General features: G+C 34.1%; 2 protein-coding genes across 3 annotated transcripts in view; one reads left to right on the top strand and one right to left on the bottom strand.

The window, feature by feature from the left end:
- Positions 1-269: 269 nt before the first annotated feature.
- Positions 270-13,201, bottom strand: LOC127946328 (WD repeat-containing protein 48). 2 transcript variants are annotated; one of them, XM_052542829.1, is made up of 19 exons: positions 13,129-13,201; positions 11,741-11,881; positions 11,565-11,643; positions 11,397-11,479; positions 11,177-11,306; positions 10,562-10,650; positions 10,216-10,317; positions 9,845-10,069; positions 8,871-8,945; positions 8,326-8,428; positions 7,935-8,032; positions 7,745-7,852; positions 7,573-7,669; positions 7,325-7,501; positions 5,990-6,095; positions 5,835-5,922; positions 5,674-5,750; positions 3,843-4,032; positions 270-1,787 (listed from the first exon to the last, which is right to left on the bottom strand). In XM_052542829.1, the coding sequence occupies exons 1-19, from the start codon at positions 13,174-13,176 to the stop codon at positions 1,692-1,694; spliced, it is 2,112 nt and encodes a 703-aa protein (XP_052398789.1). In that variant the 5' UTR covers positions 13,177-13,201; the 3' UTR covers positions 270-1,691. The 2 variants fall into 2 exon arrangements, with proteins under 2 accessions (XP_052398789.1, XP_052398791.1); XM_052542831.1 differs by having other exon boundaries at positions 11,565-11,640.
- The window catches only part of LOC127946327 (sodium channel protein type 4 subunit alpha), a 144,433-nt gene continuing 129,836 nt past the window's right edge, over positions 12,775-27,371 (top strand). Inside the window, exon 1 of the mRNA XM_052542828.1 lies at positions 12,775-14,491. The gene's annotated coding sequence lies outside the window, so the exon portion shown is untranslated. The remainder of the gene's footprint in view (positions 14,492-27,371) is intronic.

Genomic DNA, 27,371 nt, shown 5'->3' with positions numbered 1-27,371 from the left:
ATAATACAGTGTCACATTGCTCATGCTTTTCCAATCATTTACTGTCATATGCAAATTCAGGCATGATTTACCGTCTCTGAAAATGAGAAATATAGAGAGAATTATAATATATAAACTGATAATTGACTCATAGAGGATGCATGGCATTAGTTTAAGCTTATTTTGCTGAATATATATCAGAGGATAAACTCAAGTACTGAACAAACTCTTCCTTTATCAAGACGAACAGTTCCTCTCGAGACTTTTAATGCACTTATAGAGTAATATAATGCATATAACAATCATTTGGGTTTATTTGAGTTGTCTTTAATAAGCAGATGAGTCTGTAGAGTTGAATCTGTGAACATCAGGTTACCAAACACTTGTAGATGTTTAACATCTCACGTCTTCTCAAGAAAAATAAGTTATTCAGCTGTTATTAACCCTAAATATACCACATACAATTACAGTCAACAGAGGACGCATTAATACAGCGGACGTGGAGGACTTAAAACCTTTCTTTGATTTAGTTTCTGACGTTTTTTTAGTTTTGCATGAATTACAAAGTTTGAGTTTTGGCATCCAGTGATGTCATCCTTCAATAGTTCATAGCTTATATATATATTTATTTATTTTTAGTGAATTTTCTGTGCTGCAAACAATCTGGATGAAGGAATAAATCACTTAAAAATGTTAATTTATTCACCCTAATATTGTTTTTTATATAATCTTCATGGAAATATTTCTTTATAACAACAGCATTCAGTTATTTAAAATGTTCAGTAAATGTAAATAATATTCATTTTTGGGTGAATTATTCCTTTTAAAGTAGTTCACCCGAAAATGAAAATGCTCTGAAGATGTGCTCATCCTCAGGCCAGAGATGTAGCATTGCAATGGATGCTCTGCAGTGAATGGGTGCCGTCAGAATGAGAGTCTGATAAAAACATCACAATAATCCACAAGTCCATCAGTGAACATCTGGAGTGCTGTGGATTATTGTGATGTTTTTATCAGACTCTCATTCTGACGGCACCCATTCACTGCAGAGCATCCACTGATGAGACACTGATGCAATGCTGCATTTCTCCAAACCTGATGAAGAAACAAACTCACCTGGGATGGCCTGAGGTTAAGCAGATTTTAATGTCAGTGAAACTATTCCTTTAAATATATATATTTTTGTCATATTTTACATGAAAAAGCACCTTTTTGAAGATACATTTTCTTAAAAAGAAATGCAAATAAAAACCTAATCTCCAACTCATGTTACAGTCGACTACAAAATAATTACAATATATCTACAAAACGGAAGCACTGATGATCACATGATGTCAGGGGGAGAGGGAGAGATGCATCATGGGAAATGGAGTCCTTGGAGCTTCCTCAGATGACGTGTTTCGACACAGACGCTGGTTTTAAAACCAGTTCCTCGGCTTCGACTGGATTCGATGACGTCATTGTTTAACAAACACATCAGTGGAATGTTAAATGAGGCGCTAAAGAGAGAATTCATGCCCAGAAAATAATACTAAAAACCTTAGATGTGGCAAAAATATGAAAACACTCTTTTTGACATTCGCCAGCGTTTCTTCCAGCGATCCTCCTTCCCGTTTACACTCGGATAATCGTGCGTGTGAGGAAGATGATGTAGACGTCAGGTGAGCGTGTGCTTTGAATGTGTTGCGAGCGGAGTCAGAAGGGGCGGAGCTTCACGTGGATTTCTGCCGATAGTGGAGCGTCAGGTCACCGCCGCTCTTCCAGATGAAGTGCTTCACCGTTCGCAGGTCCATGTTGGGATCCAGAACCTAAAGAAAGCAATGCAACATCATGCCACAAAGATTTATTTACACGCAGGAAGTGCATTCAAGTAATTACGGGAAGATCATATTTTATGAGTAATTATGAGGGGCGTTTGATCCTTTGATACAATGACCAGCCTACAATAGAATTGCTTATAAACCTCACTTTACACTAATATCACCAAATCTTGGATTCAATCCAAATAAGCATGGGTTATTTCTTTCCTTTTGGAGATGATTAATTATAGGCCTCATTGATCTGAGCTCATGCGCTTCAGTTTTCGAGTCAGAATTATCCACAAATAATGCTTTTCACTTTTAGAAACAGGCGCATGAGCTCAGATCAATCATCTCCAAAAAACTGTGCTATTAAAAAAGAAAACAAGTTGATAATAAAATCGAATACTATAGACAGCGAAATAAAAGGTTTACAAGCCAAGACGGGACATTTTCTGTCAATTTAGGTTAATGATTTTCATCACAGCACAAATCACTTTGGTTTGAGCGATGTACTTTTTTTGTATAACATTTTTTTTCTACAACAACAAAATAATGAATTAATAATGTGCCACATGGCGATTTAGCTTTTTTATATTTTTATTAAATTTATGAAACTATACCATCGTAATTGTACAGTACTTTGGTATTTTGTACGTGAAACTTTACTGTTGGTGACGGTAGCCATTGACTTCCATAGTGTTTTTTTTCCTTACTTTGGAAGTAAATGGCTACCGTCAACTCTTTGGTTCCCAACATTCTTTAAAATCTTTTTTTCAAATGACCTTATTTTAAAGAATGTTGGAAAACAAACAGTTGACGGTAGCCATCGACTTCCAAAGTAAGGAAAAGAAAAAAAAAAACATTCTTCAAAATAAGGTATTTCGAAAAAGAGATTTTAAAGAATGTTGAGAACCAAACAGTTGACGGTAGCCATTGACTTCCATAGTGTTTTTTTCTTTTCCTTACAATGGAAGTCATTAGCTACCGTCAACTCTTTGATTTCCAACATTCTTTAAAATCTTTTTTTCAAATTACCTTATTTTGAAGAATGTTGGAAAACAAACAGTTGACGGTAGCTAATGACTTCCATAGTAACTGGAAAAAAAAAAACACTATTGAAATCAATGGCTACCGTCAACTCTTTGTTTTCCAACATTTTAACATTTGTTTCAAATTAAAATTAAATTAAACATTCTTCAAAATACTGTATTTTGAAAAAGATATTTTGAAGAATGTTGAGAACCAAACAGTTGACGGTAGCCATTGACTTCCATAGTGTTTTTTTCTTTTCCTCAAAACGGAAGTCAATGGTTACCGTCAACTCTCTGATTCCCAACATTATATAAAATCTTTTTTTTCAAATTACCTTATTTTGAAGAATGTTGGAAAACAAATGTTAAAATGTTGGAAATCAAACAGTTGACGGTAGCCATCGATTTCCATAGTATTTTTTTTTTCCTTACTTTGGAAGTCAATGGCTACCATCAACTCTTTGATTCCCAACATTCTTTAAAATCTCTTTTTCAAATGACCTTATTTTGAAGAATGTTGGAAAACAAACAGTTGATGGTAGCCATTGACTTCCATAGTGTTTTTTTTCTTTTCCTCACAATGGAAGTCAATGGCTACCGTCAACTCTTTGATTCCCAACATTCTTTAAAATCTCTTTTTCAAAGGACCTTATTTTGAAGAATGTTGGAAAACAAATGTTAAAATGTTGGAAATCAAACAGTTGACGGTAGCCATTAACATCCATGCTAAGGAGGGGGAAAAAATACAATATAAGTGAATGGCTCTTTGGTTCCCAACATTCTTCAAAATATAGTTTTCAAAATATCTTATTTGTAAATGCAAATTTAGCATTAATACAGGCGCTGTTAGAAATGCTGTAGAAGTATCAGTATCATTGTTAGTTCTCTAATGTAGTACGCTGATGTTAAAAACAAATGAAACCTTATTGTAAAAGTGTTACAGGAAACGGTTACCATCAACAATGACTAGCTACAGTACCAAAATGAAGAAATAAGAAAATTGCGCAGGTGTAGCCATCTAAAGAAATACCTGGTCTTGACAGAGCAGCTCGATCTTCTCCTCCGCTAGCACTGCCATGTCCTCCTCCTCCTTCTGTTCGCTGGGCTTCTCTGCAGACGAAGCGCCCGTCTGAGACTCGCTGTCCAGGTTGATGATCTTTTCATACACGTGCTCCATCACCTTCCTCACCTGTAACATGTCACTGGCCGACAGACGATCCCTACACACACACACACACACACACACACACACACGTTTCATGCATATTTGTGTGCAACGGCATCCAACAAGTGTGTTCAGGGAAGAGCTGAAAGTATTGTTCGTGTAACAGATGATAAAAATAAACAATCGCCCACTTTTTCACTGCCATTTATTTATAAAACTTCAATAAAGACTTTTAAAGAGACAGTTCACCCAAAAGTGAAGACATTATTTATTAATCTTCAAGTTGTTTTCCAAACCTCGTATAGGTTTCTGTTCTCTGTCGAATGCAAAAGAAGATATTTTGAAGAATGTTTGAAATCAAACAGTTGCTGGTAGCCACTGACTTCCATAGTGTTTTTTTCCCCCTAAAATAGAAGTCAATGGATACCGTCAAATGTTTGGTTCCCAACATTCTTCAAAATCCCTTTTTTCGTTAACGCCTTATTTTGAAGAATGTTGGAAAACAAATGTTGGAATGTTGATGGTAGCCATTGGTTTTCATTAGTTTTTTTCCTCTACTATGCAAGTCAATGGCTACCATCAACTCTTTGGTTCCAAAATTTTTTTTATTTATATATATATATATATATATATATATATATATATATATATATATATATATATTTTTTTTTTTTTTTTTTTTTTTTAAGAATTTTGGAAAAATTTGGGAATGTTGGAAAACAAACAGGTGATGGTAGCCATTGACATCCATGGTAGGAAGCAAAAAAAAACAATAAAAAACAATAAAAGTCATTGGCGACCAGCAACTCTTTGTTTCCTAATATTCTTACTTTATTTTGAAAAATGTTGGAATGTTGCAGCTGACGGTAGCCATTGATTTCCACAAAGTTTTTTCCTCTACTATGGAAGTCAATGGGTACCGTCACCTGTTGTGGTTCCCAGCTTTCTTCCAAATTTATTTATTTTCAAATTGTGTGTTGAAGAGTACTCTTTGTTTCCCAACATTTTTCAAAAAATAAAATAAAAATAAATTATATATATATATTATAATTTTGCAAAAAAAAATTTGGAATGTTAGAAAGAAAAAAACAACAACTGACGGTAGCCATTGACATCCATGGTAGGAAGAGAAAAAAACAGATATAAGTCATTGGCGACCAGCAACTCTGTTTTCCAATATTCTTACTTTATTTTGAAGTATGTTGGAATGTTGCAGCTGACGGTAGCCATTGATTTCCATTGAGTTTTTCCTCTACTATGGAAGTCAATGGCTACCGTCAACTCCTTGGTTCCTAACTTTCCTTTTCAAAATACCCTTTTTTTGTAGAATGCTGGAAAACAAATGTTGGAATGTTGCAGCTGACGGTAGCCAATGACTTCCACAGAGTTTTTTCCCTACAATGGAAGTCACTGGCTACCGTCACCTGTTGAGGTTCCCAGCTTTCTTCCAAATTTATTTATTTTCAAATTGTGTGTTGAAGAGTACATACAAAAACAGTACATACAGCTTTGAAAGTGAGTTAATGATGACAGTCATCATTTTTGGGTAAACTATCCCTTTAAACCAAGTCCCAAATTAAGGTCTTCTTCTCTATAGGGATTTTGACACCCAAAACCAACTTCCTAAAGTCCAGGGTTCCAGCTTTCCTATGTCTAGTAAGAGCTGCTCTAGTCTCCGTCTAACAGTCACACGTACTTCTTTAATGTCTTCGCTCCGGAGGACGAATGGGGCTGGAGGTAGAATGGGATTTTGTTGAATTTTGGCATGTTTTTCTGTAAGAGAATGACATAAGTGTACTTCACAGAAGAGAAATGAGAAGTGTAACACACTCTGAAGAGGATCTGCTGGACTCTTACGTCCACGGTGATGTCGATGACCCACTGCGGGACCGTCTCGTTCAGTAACATGGACTCGGTTTCTCCTCCGGAGTCTCGACACAGCAGCCTGAGACAGACACAGTTCATCAGCAAACACAGACGTCTACAGACCTGATCGAACCCAGGACACACACCTGAACAACGTCCGTCCTCCCGCTTCTCCGAAGATCACCGGAGTGTGTGGAGGCACCTGGAAATATCCGTTTCCTTTCTGCATCCGGCTCTCGTGCTCGCCGTTCACTGAGGAAACACATCATCCGAAGAAACATCAGCCTAAATATCAGCAGAAAACACTGAGCGTGAATCCACCTGAAGATTTATTATTTTTCACTCACAAGAAAAATAAATGCATGAAATACATTTACATTGTTTAATATAACTAGATAAATATGTTTGTCAAGACAAACTTGAGAAACAGCTTGAGAAAGCCTGACCAGAAAGTTTGAAAAGCAAGTGATTAGCATATTGTTAGCATTACTAGTAAGTAACTAGCATGTCATTAGCATGATTAGCAAAGTTACTAGCATGTTGCTAGCACGTTTCTAGCATGATTAACATGTTACTAGCATGTCGTTAGCATGATTAGCATGTTCCTAGCATGTCGTTAGCATGATTAGCATGTTACTATCATGTTGTTAATATTTTCTAACATGATTAGCATGTCATTATCATGATTACAAGTTACTAGCATGTTGCTAGCATGAATAGCATGCAACTAGCTTGTCACTAGCATTTTTCTAGCATGATTGACATGTCACTAGCATGTGCCTTATATGTAATTAATAATATTCATAATATAGACAAACACTATGAAATATAATTAAATATTTTAGCATTTATTATTATCTACCATATGTATAATATACATATTTCACATAACATTCAGATAATTCATAATATAAACATAATTTAATATAATTATAAGTATTTTTATTATCTACCATTAAACAAAAATATGTACAATTAATATACGTTACATAATATACATATTTATTATATATTATACAATGTGTAATTTCTAATAATTATAATTATAACTATAATTTTATTCAATTATATAAATATATGTTAGTTATAATGTTATTATACAATGCAGTAATTATAAACTTGAATTGTATTTTATCAAAAATAATTACAAAAACACAATATAGTTTATAATAACTGTAAATTATTATTATAAGTAGCATTATATAAACACGTGTGCAATATGTTAATTAAATATGTGTTAATAATATTACACTGTCTAAAGTCTAAATTAATAATAACATTTATATTAAAATATATATTATTATTACATATATCAAAATATAATAATTGAATATTTTATTTTTTAGAATACTCTCTCTCTCTCTCTCTCTCTCTCTCTCTATATATATATATATGTATTATTTTATGTATGCATATTCATTCATTTCATAGCATGATATTATACAGTCAGTGTTTTTTTATTGATCGACTGATTACTGTACCAGCATCTATGTGTTTCTTGGTGGCCAGATCAGCAGATTTTAGTGATGATGATGTCAGAAAGAGTTGAGAGTTTTCTCCAATCGTGTGATTGGCTTCGCTCTCGTCGTCCGAGGGGTTAATGTGAGTGCGAGGCCAATACTCCAGCAGCGCCTGCAGCAGCAGTCCTCCCAGATTCACTGCAGAACAACACATTAATAACTCATCTTCATCATCATCATCATCGGTCACCACAATCAGCTCGGCTCACGTTTGGGGTCGGATCCGTCAGAGCTGGTGAAGCCAGCGTCTTTAGCAGAAACCCAGGCTGCAAAGCAGTCGCTCTCGTCCAGCGTTATGGTCAGCATCTGTCAGTCACAAGACAAAAGATTAAGAAAACATTCACTGAAGATGAGCTGAAGCCCCGTCCTGTCGAGACGCACCCCTGTCTTCAGATCCACCGAGAACCAGTTCGGCACATAAACCATCTTGAACCTTCTCTTGATCTCTTCATCAAACTCCGTCTTGCCCAGGTCTTCCACTTTACAGGCCTGTAACACAGAGACAGACAGAGGAGCGGTCACATGACGGAGGGAGGGGTCACGTGTAGAGGGACACGCGTGTGAACCGTACCTTCAGCACATCCCAGTACGCCACACTATTGTTGGTGTCTTTGGTCAGAATGTGTCGCTTGTCGTTCAGAATGTTGCACTGGATTATACTGGCGCCACCTACAGGTCGAGACCACACATTCATACTTAGTATATATAGTAGTCAATATATTATTCTTAATGATTATTATATATACACAAAGTAATTATAAACTTTAGAAAAACTAAAAAATATAAAATTATAAATTAAAATAGAAAATCTAAAAATACAAATTATTACCAAAAAAATAAATAAACAAAAATAATTAGAAAAGTTATATTACAAATAAATACAGTATCATGCTAAAGATGCTGTTCGATGGCAATTCTAATGTTTGAACAGATCTAAACATGCAGTAAAAGCAGATGTGAACCTTTGATGACTTGCTCGGTCTGAGTGCAGAGCGGCATCAGTGGAGCGCTGCAGTCATTCTCATAATCACCAGACGCTCGCAGACCGAGCACAGCCTTCAGAGACTGAAACACACACGAGATCAAGAGAACAGAAACCGAGACACACAAAGATTCAAAGATTTATAAAGATTTCTAACTTTAGCCAAGGATCGCCAAACTACATTTTAAGAGTATATGCATTATTTTTATTTTATTATGCTTTAATAAAAACGATTCCCTGCTGCTGGTGATTTAACTAAAAGCCCTGCAGCTAAAGGTCAAATTGCTGCTGGTTTAAATTACAGTCAAACTCTACGACGGGATCAAATAGGTATGAATGAATCATCTCTAACCATTATTCAGTGAATGCAACTGTCCACAGCTTCAGTATCAGATGAAAAGTGTGAAGTGCATAATTAACAGAAGTCTTCCAGCATTGTAAGAGCTAAAGATAGCAGCGCTGCAGGGGTGTTCAGCTGAATGTGTGTGTGACGTCTGGAGCAGGTGTGTTTCCAGCTGAACTTACCCACTTATTAACCGTGGACTTGGTGGTGGACACCCAGATGGCCGAATGTGGATCAGCGGATCTGTCCAGCTCCATCTGAGAGACAGAAACACACACATTCACACTTCAGCAACTTCCACTTCCTTCCCTTCACCTGCTCACGCTCCACAGCTGCGGCGCATCAACCTTCAGTTAACATCCCGGCCCAGGTTTGAGATTTATTTCTGTCTCCTTAAGTGTTAGATCTATTTCTTTTCTTTCTTTTTTTGTATTTTATTTGATAAGGATTACATTTTTATCTATATTAATATTTAGTACTTTTTTTTTTAGAATGTACTTAAATTACATTATATTTTCTGTTTGTTTTGAGTGTTTGAATTTAAAAATAAATGTAATAAAAATAAATAAAATAAAGTATTTTCTTTAAAATTAAAATTGTATTTTAAATATTTTATATCTATACACAATTCATATATTATTTTGTATTTTATTAGATTTTTTTTCATATTTAATATTTTGTTTAAAAAAAAATTAAAACGACTTAAATTACAATATATTTTCTGTTTGTTTTGTGTTTACATTTAACAATAAATTAAATAAAAATAAAGAAAATATGTTTTTTATATATTATTAATTAAATACAAAACAATATATATGTATATGTATTATATTTATATATTTTTCATATATATATATATATATATATATATATATATATATATATATATATATATATATATATATATATATATATAGCAAAACATAATAATATAATTTAAATAATTTAATAATAATTTATAATTTATAAATTGCATGTTAATACATACTAAATACACAGTACACATAAATATATACTATAAAAACAAAAACTTTTATTTGGGATGTGATTGCTTGCAATTAAACATTGCCCAGCACTAATTTTAAATTGTACAAATATTTAAATATATATATAAACTCAGGAGAAGCAGAAGGTTTCTTCATGAGCTGTTGGGCACCTTCAGCACAGGAGCGTTCTCCTCACAGATCAGCACATGGATGTCAGGACTGCGCAGGTCTGTACAGTATATCTTCCGGTCGCGTCCTCCAGAATAAACATGTGTGAAGGCCTCGTTGGCCTGCAGCGCCCAGACGCCCTCGTCGTGAACACGGTACGTGGCGATACACCGCTGCTGACCCAGAGACCAGAGCCGGATCGTCCCGTCCGAGCTCCCCGAGAGACACTGACCACACAAAACCAGAGCTTTAAAGCATGAAAAGCATATTAACTTGTGCATGAATAGACAATCTCAATATGCAATACATGTGCATTACACGCAAAAATGCACCAGTTATTCACTTTCCCAGAAAAACAAATAAAACCCCTCACCTGAGTCCCGTCTCGGTTGAGCAGCAGGGATTTGACGTTGTCTGTGTGTCCTTTCAGTTTCATCAGTTTGGCACAGGTTCGTGGGTCCCACACTCTCAGAACCTGAAGAAGAGATCAACCAAACTACGATAATCTGAAACTAGCAGCATGTTATTAACAGCAAATATCAATACAACAACCTGAAATGCATCACTCTATACAACATCAGCATCTTTAAATCACTTTTAATATATCCCTGGACGTGACCTTGAAAAAACTGTGCAAATGTCATTTTAAAAAGATGCCCAAAATAGCCACAATGCAGTTTCTTTCATGCATGTATGTTGAATGCATCGAGGATTGAAACCTTTTCGGTGGATCCTGACACTATTACTGTTCCCATCTGATTCATGGCCAGACTGTAGATGGAGTCCTTGTTCCCACTGAGAGAAGACGCTGTACAACATGAAAACATGAATAAAGAAATGATTAATAATTATAATAATACATAAATAAACTATTAAATAATAAATTAAAAATATTATAGTTAATAAATAATTAATAAATTAATTATTGAAAATAAACAAATTCATTATAAATTAATAATAAATAAATAATACAATTATTTAAAATAAATACGTAATTAAACAAATGAATGAACAAATTCATTAATTAATAAAACATTAATTCATTATTTAAAATAAATAAATGATTAAATTTTTAACAATAATTAAATAAATTATTAAACAAATGAATGAATGATTAAATAATAAATTAAAAAATGAATGATTAAAATAAAAGTAATAAATTTATAAATGATAAATAATAAATAAATTATTTATCGAAAATAAATAAATTATAAAAATAAATGAATTAATTAATGATTTAAAATAAATAAATAATTAGTAAATAAATAAATAAGTGTTCTTAATATTACATATTTAAATATTATCTATCTATGTAAATTAAGATCAGCACTCACTAGTGACGGTGTTGTTGGATGCGGTCAGCGCGGTCAGTGTGTTCACGTCCCAGAGAAAGATCTGTCGGTCCAGTCCTGCCGAAGCCACCAGCTCTTTGTCTTTAGCGTACGCCAATGCTTTAACATAGTCCTGATAATTATAAGATTATAATTTTAACATTTAAAAAAAAAATCAGTTTAACTACTACACAGGAGTCGATGAAAACAGCACTGACTGTACCTTGTGTGTTCTCAGTGTGGACATGCAGAAGCCCTTGTGTGCGTTCCAGACCTTCACCGTGGTGTCTGACGACGCTGAGATCACTGCACACACACACACACACACACACACATGTACATCTGTACTGCGTTCACACGAGCACACGAGAAGTAAACCGCAGACGCTCACGTGTTTTCCCGTTGCAGCAGAGGACGATGTCGTTGACCCAGTCTGTGTGATGCTCCATCGATGCGATGTAAGGGTCCTGCTGCCACACACACACACACACACACACACACAGGAGCAGAGCGTCACATCAAAGGGCCTGGGGACATCTGGGACAGGTTTAGAGAGCGAGGGCTCACCTTGTGCTGGTTCACGCTCCAGATCCTGATGATGGAGTCTCTCCCGGCGGTGAAGAGCCGGTTCAGAGCCGGATCCAGCTGAAGTGCGTTCACTCCGTTACGATTATACTTCTCCACCTCGTCTCGGATCACATACGACACCTGAAGATTTAGACATTTATTTAGATGTTATGATTCAGTCAAAGTTCATTCTAAACTATTTAAAGAGGCTTCTGCTATAAACATACGTGATCTAATATTACTATCATTTCATAGCAATATCAACCCTTTTAATGAAAAACGCTGCACTGCTAACAAACACTGGATTCAAATTTCCAAAAAAAAAAAAAAAAAAAAATTACAGTAAAATGTGAAATATTATTTAGATTTAAAATAAACATTTTATTTTATTATATACTTTAAAATATAATTTATTTCTGTGATGTGCAGCTGTATTTTCAGCATCATTACTGCAGTCTTCAGTGTCACATGATCTTCAGAAATCATTCTGATATGATGCTTTAGTACATTTACATTATATTTAGTCATTTCGCCGATGCTTACAAATTATATATATATATATATATATATATATATATATATATATATATAATGTAAAAAGAACAGCATTTATTAAAAATAGAAATATTATATAACAATATACACAACTGCTGAAAAGTTTGAGGTCAGTGGGGTTATTAATTTAATACTTAAGAAATTAATATTTTTATTCACTAAAACTAATGATAAAAAGTGACAGCAAAGACTTCTATTTTGAAGAAAAGCTGTTCTTTTTAACGTTTTACACATCAAATAATCCCGAAAAAAGTATCACTGGTTTCAAAAATAATATTAAGCAGCAATCAGTATATTATTATGATTTAATTAAAATCTTTAAAACACACAAAACATTCTAAAGGTTTATTTTGCAATACAATTCAGCACTATTTTTTTTTTAGCTTTAAGGTTTTGTTCATTAATTTTATTTTATCATTATCTCTAATTATCACTCGACATCTACTATAAATCAGAATAAAACCAAAGGATTAATAATTATTGCTTTTGCTAGTAACTAGTCTCCTAAATATACCACATGCTAAAAGTCATATAAATACTCTGAAACTTTCAATTGACAAATTTTCACTGCATATATTAAATAATTAAAATAAAGACTATCCGTTTGGGACTGCTGTAAGCGGTCCATACAGACTTAGTATACTACATTCTTAGACAGCTGACTCGATTGCAGCACGGAAGGGAGCACACTAGATGTTGAAACACAGCCCTTGGCCTTCAGCTCCCTGTGTGTCACACAAACGCTCACATCCGCGATAAAACCCCGAGCTACACTCTGAAGGATCCTGTCATCACACTAATCACACGCGCACTCGCAAGTGCGCAACATTCACCTGCACTTTCCTGCGCCCCGCTGCATTCTGCCTGTGATGCGTCGCCATCTTACATGTTGACGTCGTGACGTCACTTCCGCCACGCCGAGAAGAGCTGGCGCGCTCTAGGCGGGAGGAGAATTAATGGACAATATAAACATAAATAAATCGCAGAACACGCACAAATCCATATTATAGCATCAGAGTAATAATACAGTGTTTGCACGTGATTTTATTAATAAAAAAAAAAGAAGTGGCCATTCACAGACGCAAAAAAACAGTTAAGCATTGTGTAAAGACACCTAAAGTCGCTTCAGAAGCGCTTCTTTGCCGCCTTTGTAGAGTAAATCTGGCATTGGTTGTGTAAAGACGCTTATTGGCGAAAAAATGGAAAAGCAGTGTGTTCTTTGTGAATGGCCCTTTAAATGCAATACATTATATTCAATAAAGCACATAGCCTGCTCAATAAAATAACATGCAAGCAACACATTTCCACAGTGAGTATTTAAACAATAACTGTAAATTTTAAATAAATATAAAACCTATCGCGCTGGTTTTTGAATTAAAAACCATGCATTATTAAAATTGCATTATACTGCGATACTTTCTGTGACCAACAGATGGAGTTATGAACTCATATTTACTGTACACTCCGCTTTTAGTTCAACAACTTCATATACAGTAGGCAGCCTATAGTCACACACATATTTTTATTTAATAATACTACAAATGATCATTCTCTTAATTTCCAGTCAATGTGTGTGAGCTAAACCACGTGACGCACTGTATTATATATAATTTGTCGTATGCACTGTATAATAAGATGATAATCGGTATATTTTGCATGCATATGAATAAAAAAAAGCCATGCACACATCAAGTTTCAGTTTTAACACCCAATTCCTGCCTATTAAAAACAAAGCACGCTTAATTTAATATTTAGAGAAAGGATGAAGCAAACAAAAAGCCTAACCTAAAGCAATGCATGTGACAAAACACGATGCACTTTATTGACTTTTTGTGTTTTAAAGCTGCGGCTGGAGCAGATGGTGTTCGTGGAGGAGGAGGAGGAGGAACATCGCATCTCTGGCTCTCTGCTGCTCTCAGATCAGTTCAGTCTGAGATACATCAACATCCAGGAGAAGTCTCTGTGTGTCTGTGGAATCGCGGATCTATGGCACAGGGACAGGACAGATATTCAGGATGATGTGAAAGAGGGGATTTAATGACTCTTCACTTCAGACTCAACTTGGAACATTACATGCGCAACTTGTTTTGATTGCTGGGGATTTTCACCATGGCTTTCCTGTGGCTCTTTCTGCTGATCAGAGGAAATGTGTGAACACTTGCACATATACAGCTGCACACAAGCGAAGTTTCACATGTAAGTAGACTCCTTTTATTACTATGTCTTCATCTCGCGACTGATTTTATGTTTTAAAAGTTTCTTATTCTTTTATAGCTCTGGTTGTAATAAAACACGCCACGAATCAGATTCGAAAGGAAACATGCGAATCCGTTTAAAATGCATTGCTTTCTGGTTTTGTTTGATGACAACTGTAGTATTTTATGAGTGCAGAGGTTTATATTTTTACGGATGATTGCGACGCGTTTGATTTATAATAACGCAATTAAGTCAGAAATATATGTATTATTGATAATAGCGTTATATTTTAACAATATGCATGGCAGGCATCCTTGTTTAGTCACATCAGATGCGATTTCTGTTATTCTGACCGCTGTCAGTTCATGTGTGTGTGTGTGTGTGTGGTTTACATGAATATGAACAGGTGTGTGTGTGAGTGGCGCTGTTTTATTTCTGCGTCTCGCGCGTGCACGCTGTTTTTAAGAGTGATGGCAAGTTTAAAGTAGTTTAACTTTTAAAAAGCATGTAATATTGTTGAAACACTAGCTGTTTTAAACCTAAGACGAAACACTGGCTCCTTTAAAGGTCCGCGCAGAAATCCTCGAGCTCTTGTCCAAGGTGCTGAAAACACACCGAGATCAGAAATTGGGAAATTAAAAACAATCTCACATCCTTTTACGTGTCTAATTCGAATGAAGTAAGAGTCACAGGCAAAATCGTGAATTATTGTTGGTAAAAACGAAGGTAAACAGAAATCAGCACTATGAGAACCCCAAAAATACGAAATAATAATGATATCCAAAAAAATCGAATAATTATCATCACATGTGTTATACAATTCATGTTTGTTAAAATTAATTTTCATTATAAATATTACTAAAATAAATGCTACATTCTATTCCTACCTTAAAAAAAAAATACTTTCAGTTTGTGCAACATGACGTCACAGATATTAAACGATATCTTCACTGAATATATTAATAAATAGCCTTCACATACTTTTGACATAAAGCTAGTTCATGCTCTCAGTGTATTCCAAAGTACATACAGCAATAAGACTGAAATCATTATTTTGCTGAAATTACACATATCAGTATTTATTTTAAACAAGTTCTTTGTATAATATGATAGATGAGAGCTATCTATCTTTGTGTGTGTGTGTGTGTGTGTGTGTGTGTGTGTGTGTGAGCTGTGGATACACAAAGGAAGTGATCATAACAGAAACAGCACTGCTTGATGTGATAATTCTCAGTGAAGGCCCGTGTTCAGAGTCTTCACCGTGATTATGATGAACATGGGGTCATCTGTCATCTGTCAGCTGATGAAGGATGACCTCTTGGGATCTTGCTCTCGTCTGTTCTGATTGGCTGTGGCCGGCACTGTGATTAAAAAGACTATTGCTGTTTGAATTGATCCAGACTCTGGACCGGATCAACCAGGAAGGGGTTAATATGAGTAAAACAATAATGCTTAAAGGAATAGTTCACCCAAAATTGAAAATTTGCTGAGAATTTACTCACACTCAGGCCATCTGAGATACAGATGAGTTTGTTTCTTCATCAGATTTGGAGAAATGTAGCATTGCATCAGTGTCTCAGCAATGGATGTGAATGGGTGCCGTCAGAATGAGAGTCTGATAAAAACATCACAATAATCCACATCACTCCGGATGTTCACTGATGGACTGGATCACTTGTGGATTATTGTGATGTTTTTATCAGACTCTCATTCTGACGGCACCCATTCACTGCAGAGCATCCATTGATGAGAGACTAAAGAAATGTTACATTTCTCCAAACCTGATGAAGAAACAAACTCATTCTAATCTCGGATGACTTTAGGGTGAGCACATTTTTGCTAATTTTCACATTTGGGTGAACTATTCTTTTAAAAATCCTGTTTGATTTGTCTCGGTGTTTAGAGAAGCACTGATCGTAACGCTGTAGCAGCAGCGCTGACCTTGTAATCATTATTTGTTTTCCAACTCATAATTCATTTGTGACAAGTGGTCTGTGGCCTCATCTGTTCTCATCTAAGCAATCTGAGACAGTTTTTGTCTCCTGTGTGGACGCACACTTGACCACGCTGTTGTTTCTTTCATAACGCAGCTTGACTTCAGCGTACACTTTATTCAGCTATTATGAAAACAGTGACAAGCAATATTTCATTTTGACATAATTTGGTCAGAACCTGGATCTCCGAGCTCTTCTGCACGATGGGGGAGAGTTGAACACGTCTCTCATTCGATCAGCACAGAGCGGAGCCATTAGACGGACGCAGGTTTGAAACTATCCATGAGCGCTTCTGTTGGTCAGCACTGCTGGTTTGACCTAATGATGAACTGCTGTCAGCTGCTGGGGTCCAGAGGTCTCTTCATCCCAGATATACAGGGGAAATACAGAATTGGAGAAATTAATGAATAAGGGATAAGATGGTTTGCAATATACCTAAATCATATGTTCTTGAATATTCTTTAGCAAAAAATATATATATATATTTTTATAATTATATATATAAATATATATATATATATATTTCAGCCCTTTGGGTGAAAATAAACATTTAAATATGCATATAAAATATATATTTTATAATATATATATATATATATATATATATATATATATATATTTTTTTTTAATAATAATAATATATATATATATATATATATATATATATATATATATATATATATATATATATATATATATATATATATATATATATATATATATAAAATATATATACATTCGGAATGAAAATGAATATGATATATCAAATCATATATATTATTATATATATATTTTAATATATTTTATTAATATATATATATATATATATATATATATATATATATATAATTTTTTGATCATTTTTCCCAGTTCAAAACTCTTGTTAAAATTAAATCTGCTTAGGGTTAAATCTAGTCAGATGACCCTTTTTTCAACAGTGAAAACACTTGCCAATTATGCTGTAGTGACCTTTGTCCCTATGGATGGTCAAAAACGACCCTTTAAAGTGACTCAAGGACAGCTGTGTTGCTCCTGCAGAATTATTGTTATGTCTTTGTTTAGTGTCATTAGAAAACGACACTTGATGAGTAACCTCCGTCTCTAACCGTAGAGTGTAACCTGGTGTAAGTTTAGTGGCTGGACGCTTTTTATCCACGCACACAGATGAAGAAAGCCTCGAGGGAATGTGGACCCTGCTGTAAAGCCCCTTTCATTGATGAGATCATCACATCATCACACGCAAAGCTGCTCTTAAATAAGATTCTTCTCAAGAGTGTGTCATATTTCACCTCAAAATCATAATAAATAAATCAATTATAATTAAATAAAGAGTTCAGCCTCTTTTAGGACCATTAAGATTATCAGCATAGTTTTCATTAAATCTCATTATAATGAAAATTAGAAATAAATTGTAATGTGTATTGGTAAAGATCCGTTTATTACTGATATTACTAACGAGCAATGCATTTGTTACAGTATTAATCATTGTTCATAAAAATACAACTATTCGTTGTTTGTTCATATTAGCTCAGGTCAGTTTAATAATATTAACAGATGCTTTTGATTTAAATAATTTATTAATATAAACTAAGTTTTTTTTTTACTTTACTTCATGATGACTAATGCAACCTAAAAGTGTAACTTTTTTGAATATTGTATCTAAGATTAATAAAGAGTTAATGTTAACTAAATGAATGAATGAATGCAAATATACTGTAAATTGCTGTTTTTTTAATTTATTCAGATTTATAAAAAAAATTAAATAAATAAAAAGATGAGTAATAAGAATTGCAGAAATCGAAATTCAAACCCAGTCACGCTAAAAAATAATGCAAATGATTAATCAAGGTAAAAAAACCTTATTTTGTTTCATGCAAAAAATATTTATCTTTTTTTCTGTTGATTTTTGGTGAAATATAACCCACAAATCTCCATACACAGCAGAAGTTGTGTATCTCCATCATGTCACGTAACAGCAGATGTTGAGCTACTGGTTTGAACTGTCCTTGAACCCTCTGCGTTTCTCACCGACTGAACTCTTTGGCATAAAAAGATTTGTAGCGTTGCTCGTATCAATCACCTTCACAAGGTTGCAAAGGTTATGCTGCAGTCCGTGTCACAGTGAAACAGCATACTGTCTTTAATGGGCCGTCTTAGAGAAAATACAGCGAGCCATTAGTGTAATGCAGTGATAGCTGAATAATGCGATCATCTGCGTAACAGGAACTTGAGCAATGCATGATTCATGTCTCATATTGCGAGAACTCGACTGCGGTTTAATGCGTCGAGTCATGCTGCGGGCGACAATCGAGCCGTTTCATAAGGACAAGCTGAAACTCTTATGACTATTTGCGGCAGGTATATCATTACAAATGACCCCATGCAGGTCAGTGTCACTGAATCTGTTCAGATAATGTACGATCATTAAGATGTGTCTCCAGTATTTTTACAATATTACTGTAATGCATGAAAACATATCTAATTTATTTACTGTGATGCAGTAAAACAATGGTATATCACTTGTAATAATTTCTATTTAATGATGTATTCATTCATTATGGCAATATTTGTTATTGACTTCACTGTATACCGGTTTAACCATTTAAGAATCACTTAAATTGTGGCAGAAATGATTAAATATTTTCACGACAAATTGAATAAATGCATGAATAAAATGTAGTTAAAAATATTTTTCTTTTTACTAACTAACTGTAATAATAATTACATATTATTATTATTATTATTTAATAATAATTATTATTATTACGGGTGTATTGCATGATCACTTAAATCGTGGCTGTCATGAATAAATAAAATGAAGTTTAAAATCTTTTTCTTTTTACTGTGATGCACATTTTTTTTGTGGAAATAATAATTACATGTTATTATTATTATAGGTGTATTGCATAATCACTTAAATCATGGAAATAATAATTGCAAATGAATTATTTATGAAGGCAATATTTATTATATTACTTTGATTTATACCGGTTTAATCAAAAATAATTACTGTATAACGCACTCACCTAAATTCTGGCATTTTTTATTAATAATTTAATAATTTATTACAGCTACATCTGTTATGAAACCTCTTTATAATACCTGATTTTATACTAATAAATATGTAATGCATTACAGAATTTTTGAGAAGCAGCATTGAAGGAAAAGCAATTATAAAACAAACAAACAATTTAATGTATGGACACATTTAAAAAAATTAGAAAATGTGGTTAATTGATGAAAATCTTAAAACGGGCATTATTTTCCTAATGCAAAATATATCATATTCTCATTTTTGTACTGAAATGAGACAATAAACATGTATTCATCCATGCATGCAAAAATTATTTTTCGAGGATTATACAAGAAAATACCGTTTTTATTTGTGGAATTTACTAGCAGATTTTGAGCAGAAATAATTTCTGCAACAATCTTCTTTGGTGTACATGAAACTTTCTTTTTCTTGTTCATTTCTTTTTCGTGAATCTTTCATCTGGTCATCATTAAAAGTACCCAGAAAACTCTTTTAAATGACTGCATGCATCACCAGCATCAGAGAGACAAGCGCTGCATGCATGCACTCAGAATGGAGAGTTTGGAAGGACCCTCGGATTGGTTTAAGACCTGCTTTTGTGTTGAACTATTATTGGCAAACAGTTCAGATGCATTCAGAATTACACACACATCCATTCTGGCAGCCATCGGGTGTAAGTTGGCCAATGCTCAGAACAAAACAAGCATCACACTTTACGTTCTTCTACAGTCCAGTTGCATGTTACTGCTTTCCGTTTTTAACAAAGCTTGAGGGCTTTAGCCTGGCAGACATTGATACCACAGTCCTAAACTTTGACAAAAATAGTGCAGTGATGAATGCATGGTTGCTGTGGATCTTAAAAGAATCTAATTTTACAAATGAAAGCCTCAAATGATCTTACATTGGTGCAGTCTTATACATTCATAAAGGAGTAATGTTGCATGCACCGCAAAGAATAAATACCTTTCTCAGTATTTTCAAGATACATTTACATTATCGTGAGCAATTGTGTTATATGAACATATTTCAACAACATATAGAAATGCTAGCTATAATTTAGAAGTTAATTTAAAAGTTGCATTATGTGCATGTTTGCATACATTTTTAATTTGCGAGTTGATAATTTTATTTTAAAATAAATAGTAATTGAATTAAAGTATGGGTTCTGTTGTTAATTGTAACATTAAAGCAGTTTAAAGGAGATTTTGAGGTAGATTTTGATCCCTGAGAAAATTTTAATTATTAATTATATTTCTTTAAAGAAAGAGGAATTTGTTCAGTAACCACTGTTTAATTAAAATGTTTTTTTAACGCTTAGTTTTTCTGCCCTGCTGTACCGAAACTGAACCATCATATTTGTGTACCGTATAGTAAAATGATTTCCATACTCTAGTTAAAAATTGCAAATAAATAATTTATTAATAAATAATAAAATATATTTTATTACACATTTAATTTAATTTAATTTAATTTAATTTAATTTAATTTAATTTAATTTAATTTAATTTAATTTTTGTCAAATGACTTAGAAATTAATGGAGATCTGTTGGAAGTTATATTTTCAACCTCTTTCTAATACAACTCAAAAAAGCTCCCAGATTTTTAATTTTTTTTTTTATCAATGTATTGTGTTCAATTGATCAATTTATTCAACCCTGCAGAAACCCTGGTGTGTACACGTGTTTGTGTTTGTCCGTACACATGTATGCGTGTCGGAAAGGCGAGAGAAAGAAGCAATTACGACGAGTCTGTTTGCACGGTATTCATCCGAGTCATTAAAACCCAAAGCATTCATTTAGCATGATTTCAAAGCACCATTGTTTCCTAATTGTTCTTAGAAACCTATTCGATCGCACCGATCACGTCAGGTCTTTCAGACAATCAAACAAACCCAGACAGGTGGAGGCACAGAGGGAGAAAAGGCCCAGATGATGCAGGTCATCCCAGCCAATGAGAATAATTACAGCTTCTTTATTCGCAGCAGGCAGCAAGCAACACAGCGTTGAAGGCAAAGCTCAAATAAGATTAATCTAAGTGGGTCGCCGCAGTCCGACGCGCTCCTTGGGAGAGAAAATCAATGCAAAAATTATTAAACTGATCAGGATTGTGCCACTTCGGGATGAAGCTGTGAAAAGTGGGATTGATGTTCACAACGTTTTTTTCTCCTTCCTTTAAGAGAGGTAAGAATATACAGCGCTAATATAATCCCACCCGACTGATAATGTGATAATACTTAGTAAATGACTACTAAACTTGCTGAATTGTCTCACAAGCCAGATTTTTCTTTAGCCTCTAGAGCCAGAGGAAATCACACAAGCCATTACAGTGATTCACAGGCCATCATTTAATGAAGACAATAACAAATAGGCTCACAAGTGAGTTGTGTTTTTCTTTATCACATTACAGGAAGATCATAATGCCCCCAGGAACGGGAGAATAAAGCAGTACTCTCAAACTGAACTGAGCTCGTGTGGCTGGGAAAGTTATATTAGGATACCTAGAATCATGCTCCAAAAATTGTTAAACAAACTACAGAAAAGTAGGTCATTCTGGAACGTTTCTCAACAGTATCTGGCGTGAAGAGAGTTGGGATATTTGGATTATTATTATTCCTATTATTCATTTAACTCACTGTGTGTGTGTGTGTGTGTGTGTGTGTGTGTGTGTGTGTGTGTGTGTGTGTGTGTGTGTGTGCGTGTGTGTGTGTGTGTGTACATATTTTATATTGTCAAGTGATCTACCAGAAATCATTATAATATGCTGCTTTGTTGCTCTATTATTATTTATTTTTGGTGCTCAATAATTAATAATGTTTCTTATTATTACTTTATAAAATATAATAAATATTACTATATAAAATATATTTATAATATATAAAAAATTATTAATAATTATCTGATGAATAGAGAGTTCAATGAACAGCTTTTATTTATTGGAAATATATTTTTTGTTATTATACATGTCTTTACTTCAACTTTTGAATAATTTTAATGCATCTTTGTACAATAAAAGTATTGATTTCTTTCTTTCTTTATGGTATTTATTTATTTATTCGTGAATGGTAATGTCTCACGGTTTCTGAACTGTTTTCAACATTGATTATAATCAGAAATGTTTCTTGAGCAGTAAATCATCATATTTTCATGATTTCTGAAGATCATGTGACACTGAAGACTGGAGGAATGATGCTGAAAATACAGCTGCACAGAAATAAATTTCAGTTTACTATATATTGACAATTTTACTGTATTCATTTATTATTATTATCAAATAAATGCAGTTTTAGTGAGCAGAAAAGACCCAACCCCACACTTTTAATGATGGCTACAGTAATCTATATCCAAGAGCCAATTCTGAACATAAGATTCAAGATTTATGTCTCACAGTGGCAGGACTCAGGGAAGTTAAATGGCTTGTGAACACCATTCTGTGTTGACTTTATTATGAAAGTAATGTGTAGTCCTGCTGTCATTAATAAAGGATAGGCAGACAAAGCAAAACCACAAAACCATGTGCCGAACACACAAACAGAAGATCCCAAAAGTAGTGTCCTATGACCTCTTTGGAGAGTAATTGAATTGTGTGCCAGTGCAATGAGACACTTAATGAGAGAAAGATTGAGTGAGTGAGCTGATCTTAAAGGAGAACAGCAGCTCCATTCAGAAACTAAGCATACACCTTTTATTTGGAGCGGGATGGGAGGGTACACTGGAGAAACACATGGATTATTATATGTCTACTTAAAATTCCTTTTGAGAGAGGTATTATTTTCCATGTTTTTACCCAAAATAGGATGGATTTGCCTATAAACACATGTAACGTCTGTTTCATTCATACTGGATGAAAGTGTTAAGTATGCAGGAAACATAAAAACGGGTTAAAACATATGAACAATATGCTAAAATATTCTAGTGATGTGTTAATACATCATAAATGTGCTAAAAGATGCTAGAAACATTATAACAACGTGTTTACTTACTAGAAACATACTAACAATGTGTTTAAACAGGCAAGAAACATTATAATGTTACAACATGCTAACAATGTGCTAAAACATTCTAGTAATGGAGTTAAAACATGCCTGCAAAGTGTTAAAACATGCAAGAAACATACCTCGTTAATGCATGCTAGCAATGTGCTAAAACATGCTAGTAATGTGTTATAGAATGCTAGCAATGTGTTATAACATGAAAGAAACATTCAAATGTTACAACATGTTAGCAATGTGCCAAAACATTCTATTAATGTGTTAAAACATGCCTGCAAAGTGTTAAAACATGCAAGAAACATAACTGGTTAATGCATGCTAGCAATGTGCTAAAACATGCTAGTAGTGTGTTATAGAATGCTAGCAATGTGTTATAACACAAAATAAACATTTGAATATTACAACATGTTACCAATGTGCCAACACATTCTATTAATGTGTTAAAACATGCCTGCAAAATGTTAAAACATGCAAGAAACATAACTGGTTAATGGATGCTAGCAATGTGCTAAAACATGCTAGTAATGTGTTATAGAATGTTAGCAATGTGTTATAACATTCTATTAGTGTGTTAAAACATGCATGCAAAGTGTTAAAACATGCAAGAAACATAACTGGTTAATGGATGCTAGCAATGTGCTAAAACATGCTAGTAATGTGTTGATATGTAAGTAAAGTGTTAAATATGCAAGAAACGATATAACAATGTTTTAAACATGCTAGTAGAGAGTTAAAGCATTTGAGAAATATCTTATATTAATATTTCTTTGCTTCAGTAAGTGCCCTGTCTGTAAGTGAAAGAAAGAAAAAAAACAGAGAAATTGCCCAGTGTGTCCATTTTATTCTAGCCAAAGCCACTTGAGCGCATCACATTTGAACTTCTAAGCTCACAAGCAACTTCCCATGAGGACCTGAAGGCAGCAAGCGAGTGAACCAGGAAGCCCTTGAGTCTAAATGACAGCTGAGACCACAGCAAGTGTCTTTAGCAACCATGCGATTGTTTTTAGCTGTCACAGCCTTCCTGCATTTGTGTCTGTGTTTAGCTGCGGTCTAACAGGGTCTTTAATAATATTGTGAGTTTGAGTTGTCAACTGTAGTGGTCTGGGAATGCAGCGTGTGTGTGTGAGAGTCATCACGTTCCTCGCAGGTCGCGGTCTGACCCGCGGTCAGCCCATAAGCCCTGGATGAGGGAGGGCAAGCACTGTCCTAGTTTGAAAGTGACAGCTGACCCATGGAAAGCTGACGATGGGCAGAAAGAACGCCAGTCATGTGGAGGTCTGAGGCAGGTATACGGCCAGAGTGCAAGGCAAAACCCTTCTGCTGGGTGTTTGCTTTAACAAAAGGGAGTTAATTAACTTCGCAGTGATTGTTGGAACCACAATAATATGTTTTTTAGTCTCTGCCTCAGACCATCACTGTCCATTAACTTGTAGGAATCAATCCAATAAGGCTGAACTTTGCACTGGATTTGCTATGTTTTTTTTTTTATTTATTTTTTTTTTACATGAGACAGATATTATTTTGTTTAAGGCACAATAATAATCAGTACTGTAATTAACAGACTGAAATTCTGAATATTTCAAGTTTTAAGAGTTATTTACCAGTATTCATAGACTACCACACCAAATTGAGTTTTACAGAGCTAATGCATTGTGGTCGACTTTACATGTCATTCAGATGGTCTCTTCCAGTCTAAGTGGGTGGTTGTTAAAATAAAATAAAATTTAAAATCAAATATAAATAAAACTTAATAAAAAACAAATATAATGTTTCATTTTAATTTAAATTACAATAAAAAAATATAATAAATTCTATTATAAACAAGTATTGTAATAAAAAAATGGGCAGAGGTAAACTTAAAGGGAAGTGTTACAGTTTTCTAGAAATTTACTAGCAACATGTAAAAAGATTTGCAATGTGCTAAAAACATGTTTACAACGTGTTAAAAATGTTAGAAACAGGATTAATCATGTTAAGAACATGCAAAAACAATAGCAATGAGCTAAAACCTGCTAACAACATGTTAGTAACATGCTTAAACATGCTATCAATGTGCTTAAACAACAGCAATGTGCTAAAAACGCTAACAACATGTAAAAATATTATAAACATGCTTAATCATGCTAGCAATATTTCTAAAGCCATAGAAATGTCCTAATGCTATCAACATTTAAAAAAAGTTACAAATATGCTTGATCATGTTAACAACATGCTAAAACAATATCAGTGTCCTAAAACATGTTTGCAACAACCTAAAAACAATGTTAAAAACAAGCTTAAACATCTTACCGACATGCTAAAACAAAAGCATTGTGCTAAAACTTGTTAACAGCATGTTACAACATGTCAGAAGCATGCTTAAACATGGTAAAGTGTTCTAAAACATGCTTAAAACATGTCGAAACATGCTTAAACAGGTAGAAGTGTTGTAAAACATGCTTTAAACATGTTGTAAAACATGCTTTAAATATGTTGTAAACATGCTTAAAAATGGTAGAAGTGTTGTAAAACATGCTTAAAACATGTTGGAAACATGCTTAAACAGGTAGAAGTGTTGTAAAACATGCTTAAAACATGTCGTAAACATGCTTTAACATGGTAGAAGTGTTGTAAAACATGCTTAAAACATGTCAAACATGATTTAACATGGTAGAAGTGTTGTAAAACATGCTTAAAACATGTCGTAAACATGCTTTAACATGGTAGAAGTGTTGTAAAACATGCTTAAAACATGTCGTAAACATGCTTTAACATGGTAGAAGTGTTGTAAAACATGCTTAAAACATGTCAAACATGATTTAACATGGTAGAAGTGTTGTAAAACATGCTTACAGCGTGTCAGAAGCATGCTTAAACATGGTAGAAGTGTTCTAAAACATGCTTAAAACATGTCGGAAACATTCTTAAACATGGTAGAAGTGTTGTAAAACATGCTTTAAACATGTCGGAAACATGCTTAAACAGGTAGAAGTGTTGTAAAACATGCTTAAAACATGTCGGAAACATGCTTTAACATGGTAGAAGTGTTGTAAAACATGCTTAAAACATGTCGGAAACATGCTTTAACATGGTAGAAGTGTTGTAAAACATGCTTAAAACATTTCGTAAACATGCTTTAACATGGTAGGAGTGTTGTAAAACATGCTTACCGCGTGTCAGAAGCATGCTTAAACATGCTAGCAATACATTAAAACAATATTGTGTTGAAACATGCAAACATGTAAAAAATGCTTGAAACATGCTTAATCATGCTAGAAAAATGCTGAAAAGATTTTTTAAGTGATACTAAACTTTAAGACAATTGAGTTGTAAAGTTGTGACCGTCTCATGATAGTGACTCAGTTCTAGCCAAAAAGCTTCTGGATTCGTCTGCAATCAAGCACAGTCACTCAACGTGACATGGCTTCGACCCTGAGGATTTCATTTGTACCTCAAGTAGGAGCTTAAAACGGCTGTCAGAGATGATGACAGGCTACACCCACGTCTCAATCGCCCGCTTCTCGCTAACAGCCAGCCTTTAAATGCTAATCAGTGTATTAATCACTAATTGCTTCCCCACGCATGCAGACTGCTGTTCTCCTGGAAGGTGAGGGTTTGATTGACAGCAGGTTCAGTGGGCCGCTGTAATCACGGGGGGGACGTGCAATCCTCTCACAGTTAGCATGCTAGCAACACGCTAATGACGAGTGTGCTGAAATCAATACGCCCACTGAAATCAGACTCAAGTGACTCCTCGGCTCCAGCAGACATCTCTTAGGATGAGTTTTGCTGGTGTTTGTAAAATGTTGAGTCTGAGGGGTGAAACCTGAAGTGTGCCGTCGTTATGCTTAATCATGTGCTGCAATTACTTCTGGAAAATAACTC

This window comes from Carassius gibelio, chromosome A24 (assembly GCF_023724105.1).
Source record: "Carassius gibelio isolate Cgi1373 ecotype wild population from Czech Republic chromosome A24, carGib1.2-hapl.c, whole genome shotgun sequence".
NCBI classification, from domain to species: Eukaryota; Metazoa; Chordata; class Actinopteri; order Cypriniformes; family Cyprinidae; genus Carassius; species Carassius gibelio.
Note: the sequence above shows the minus strand (reverse complement) of the source record. Positions and strands in the feature narration are given on the sequence as shown.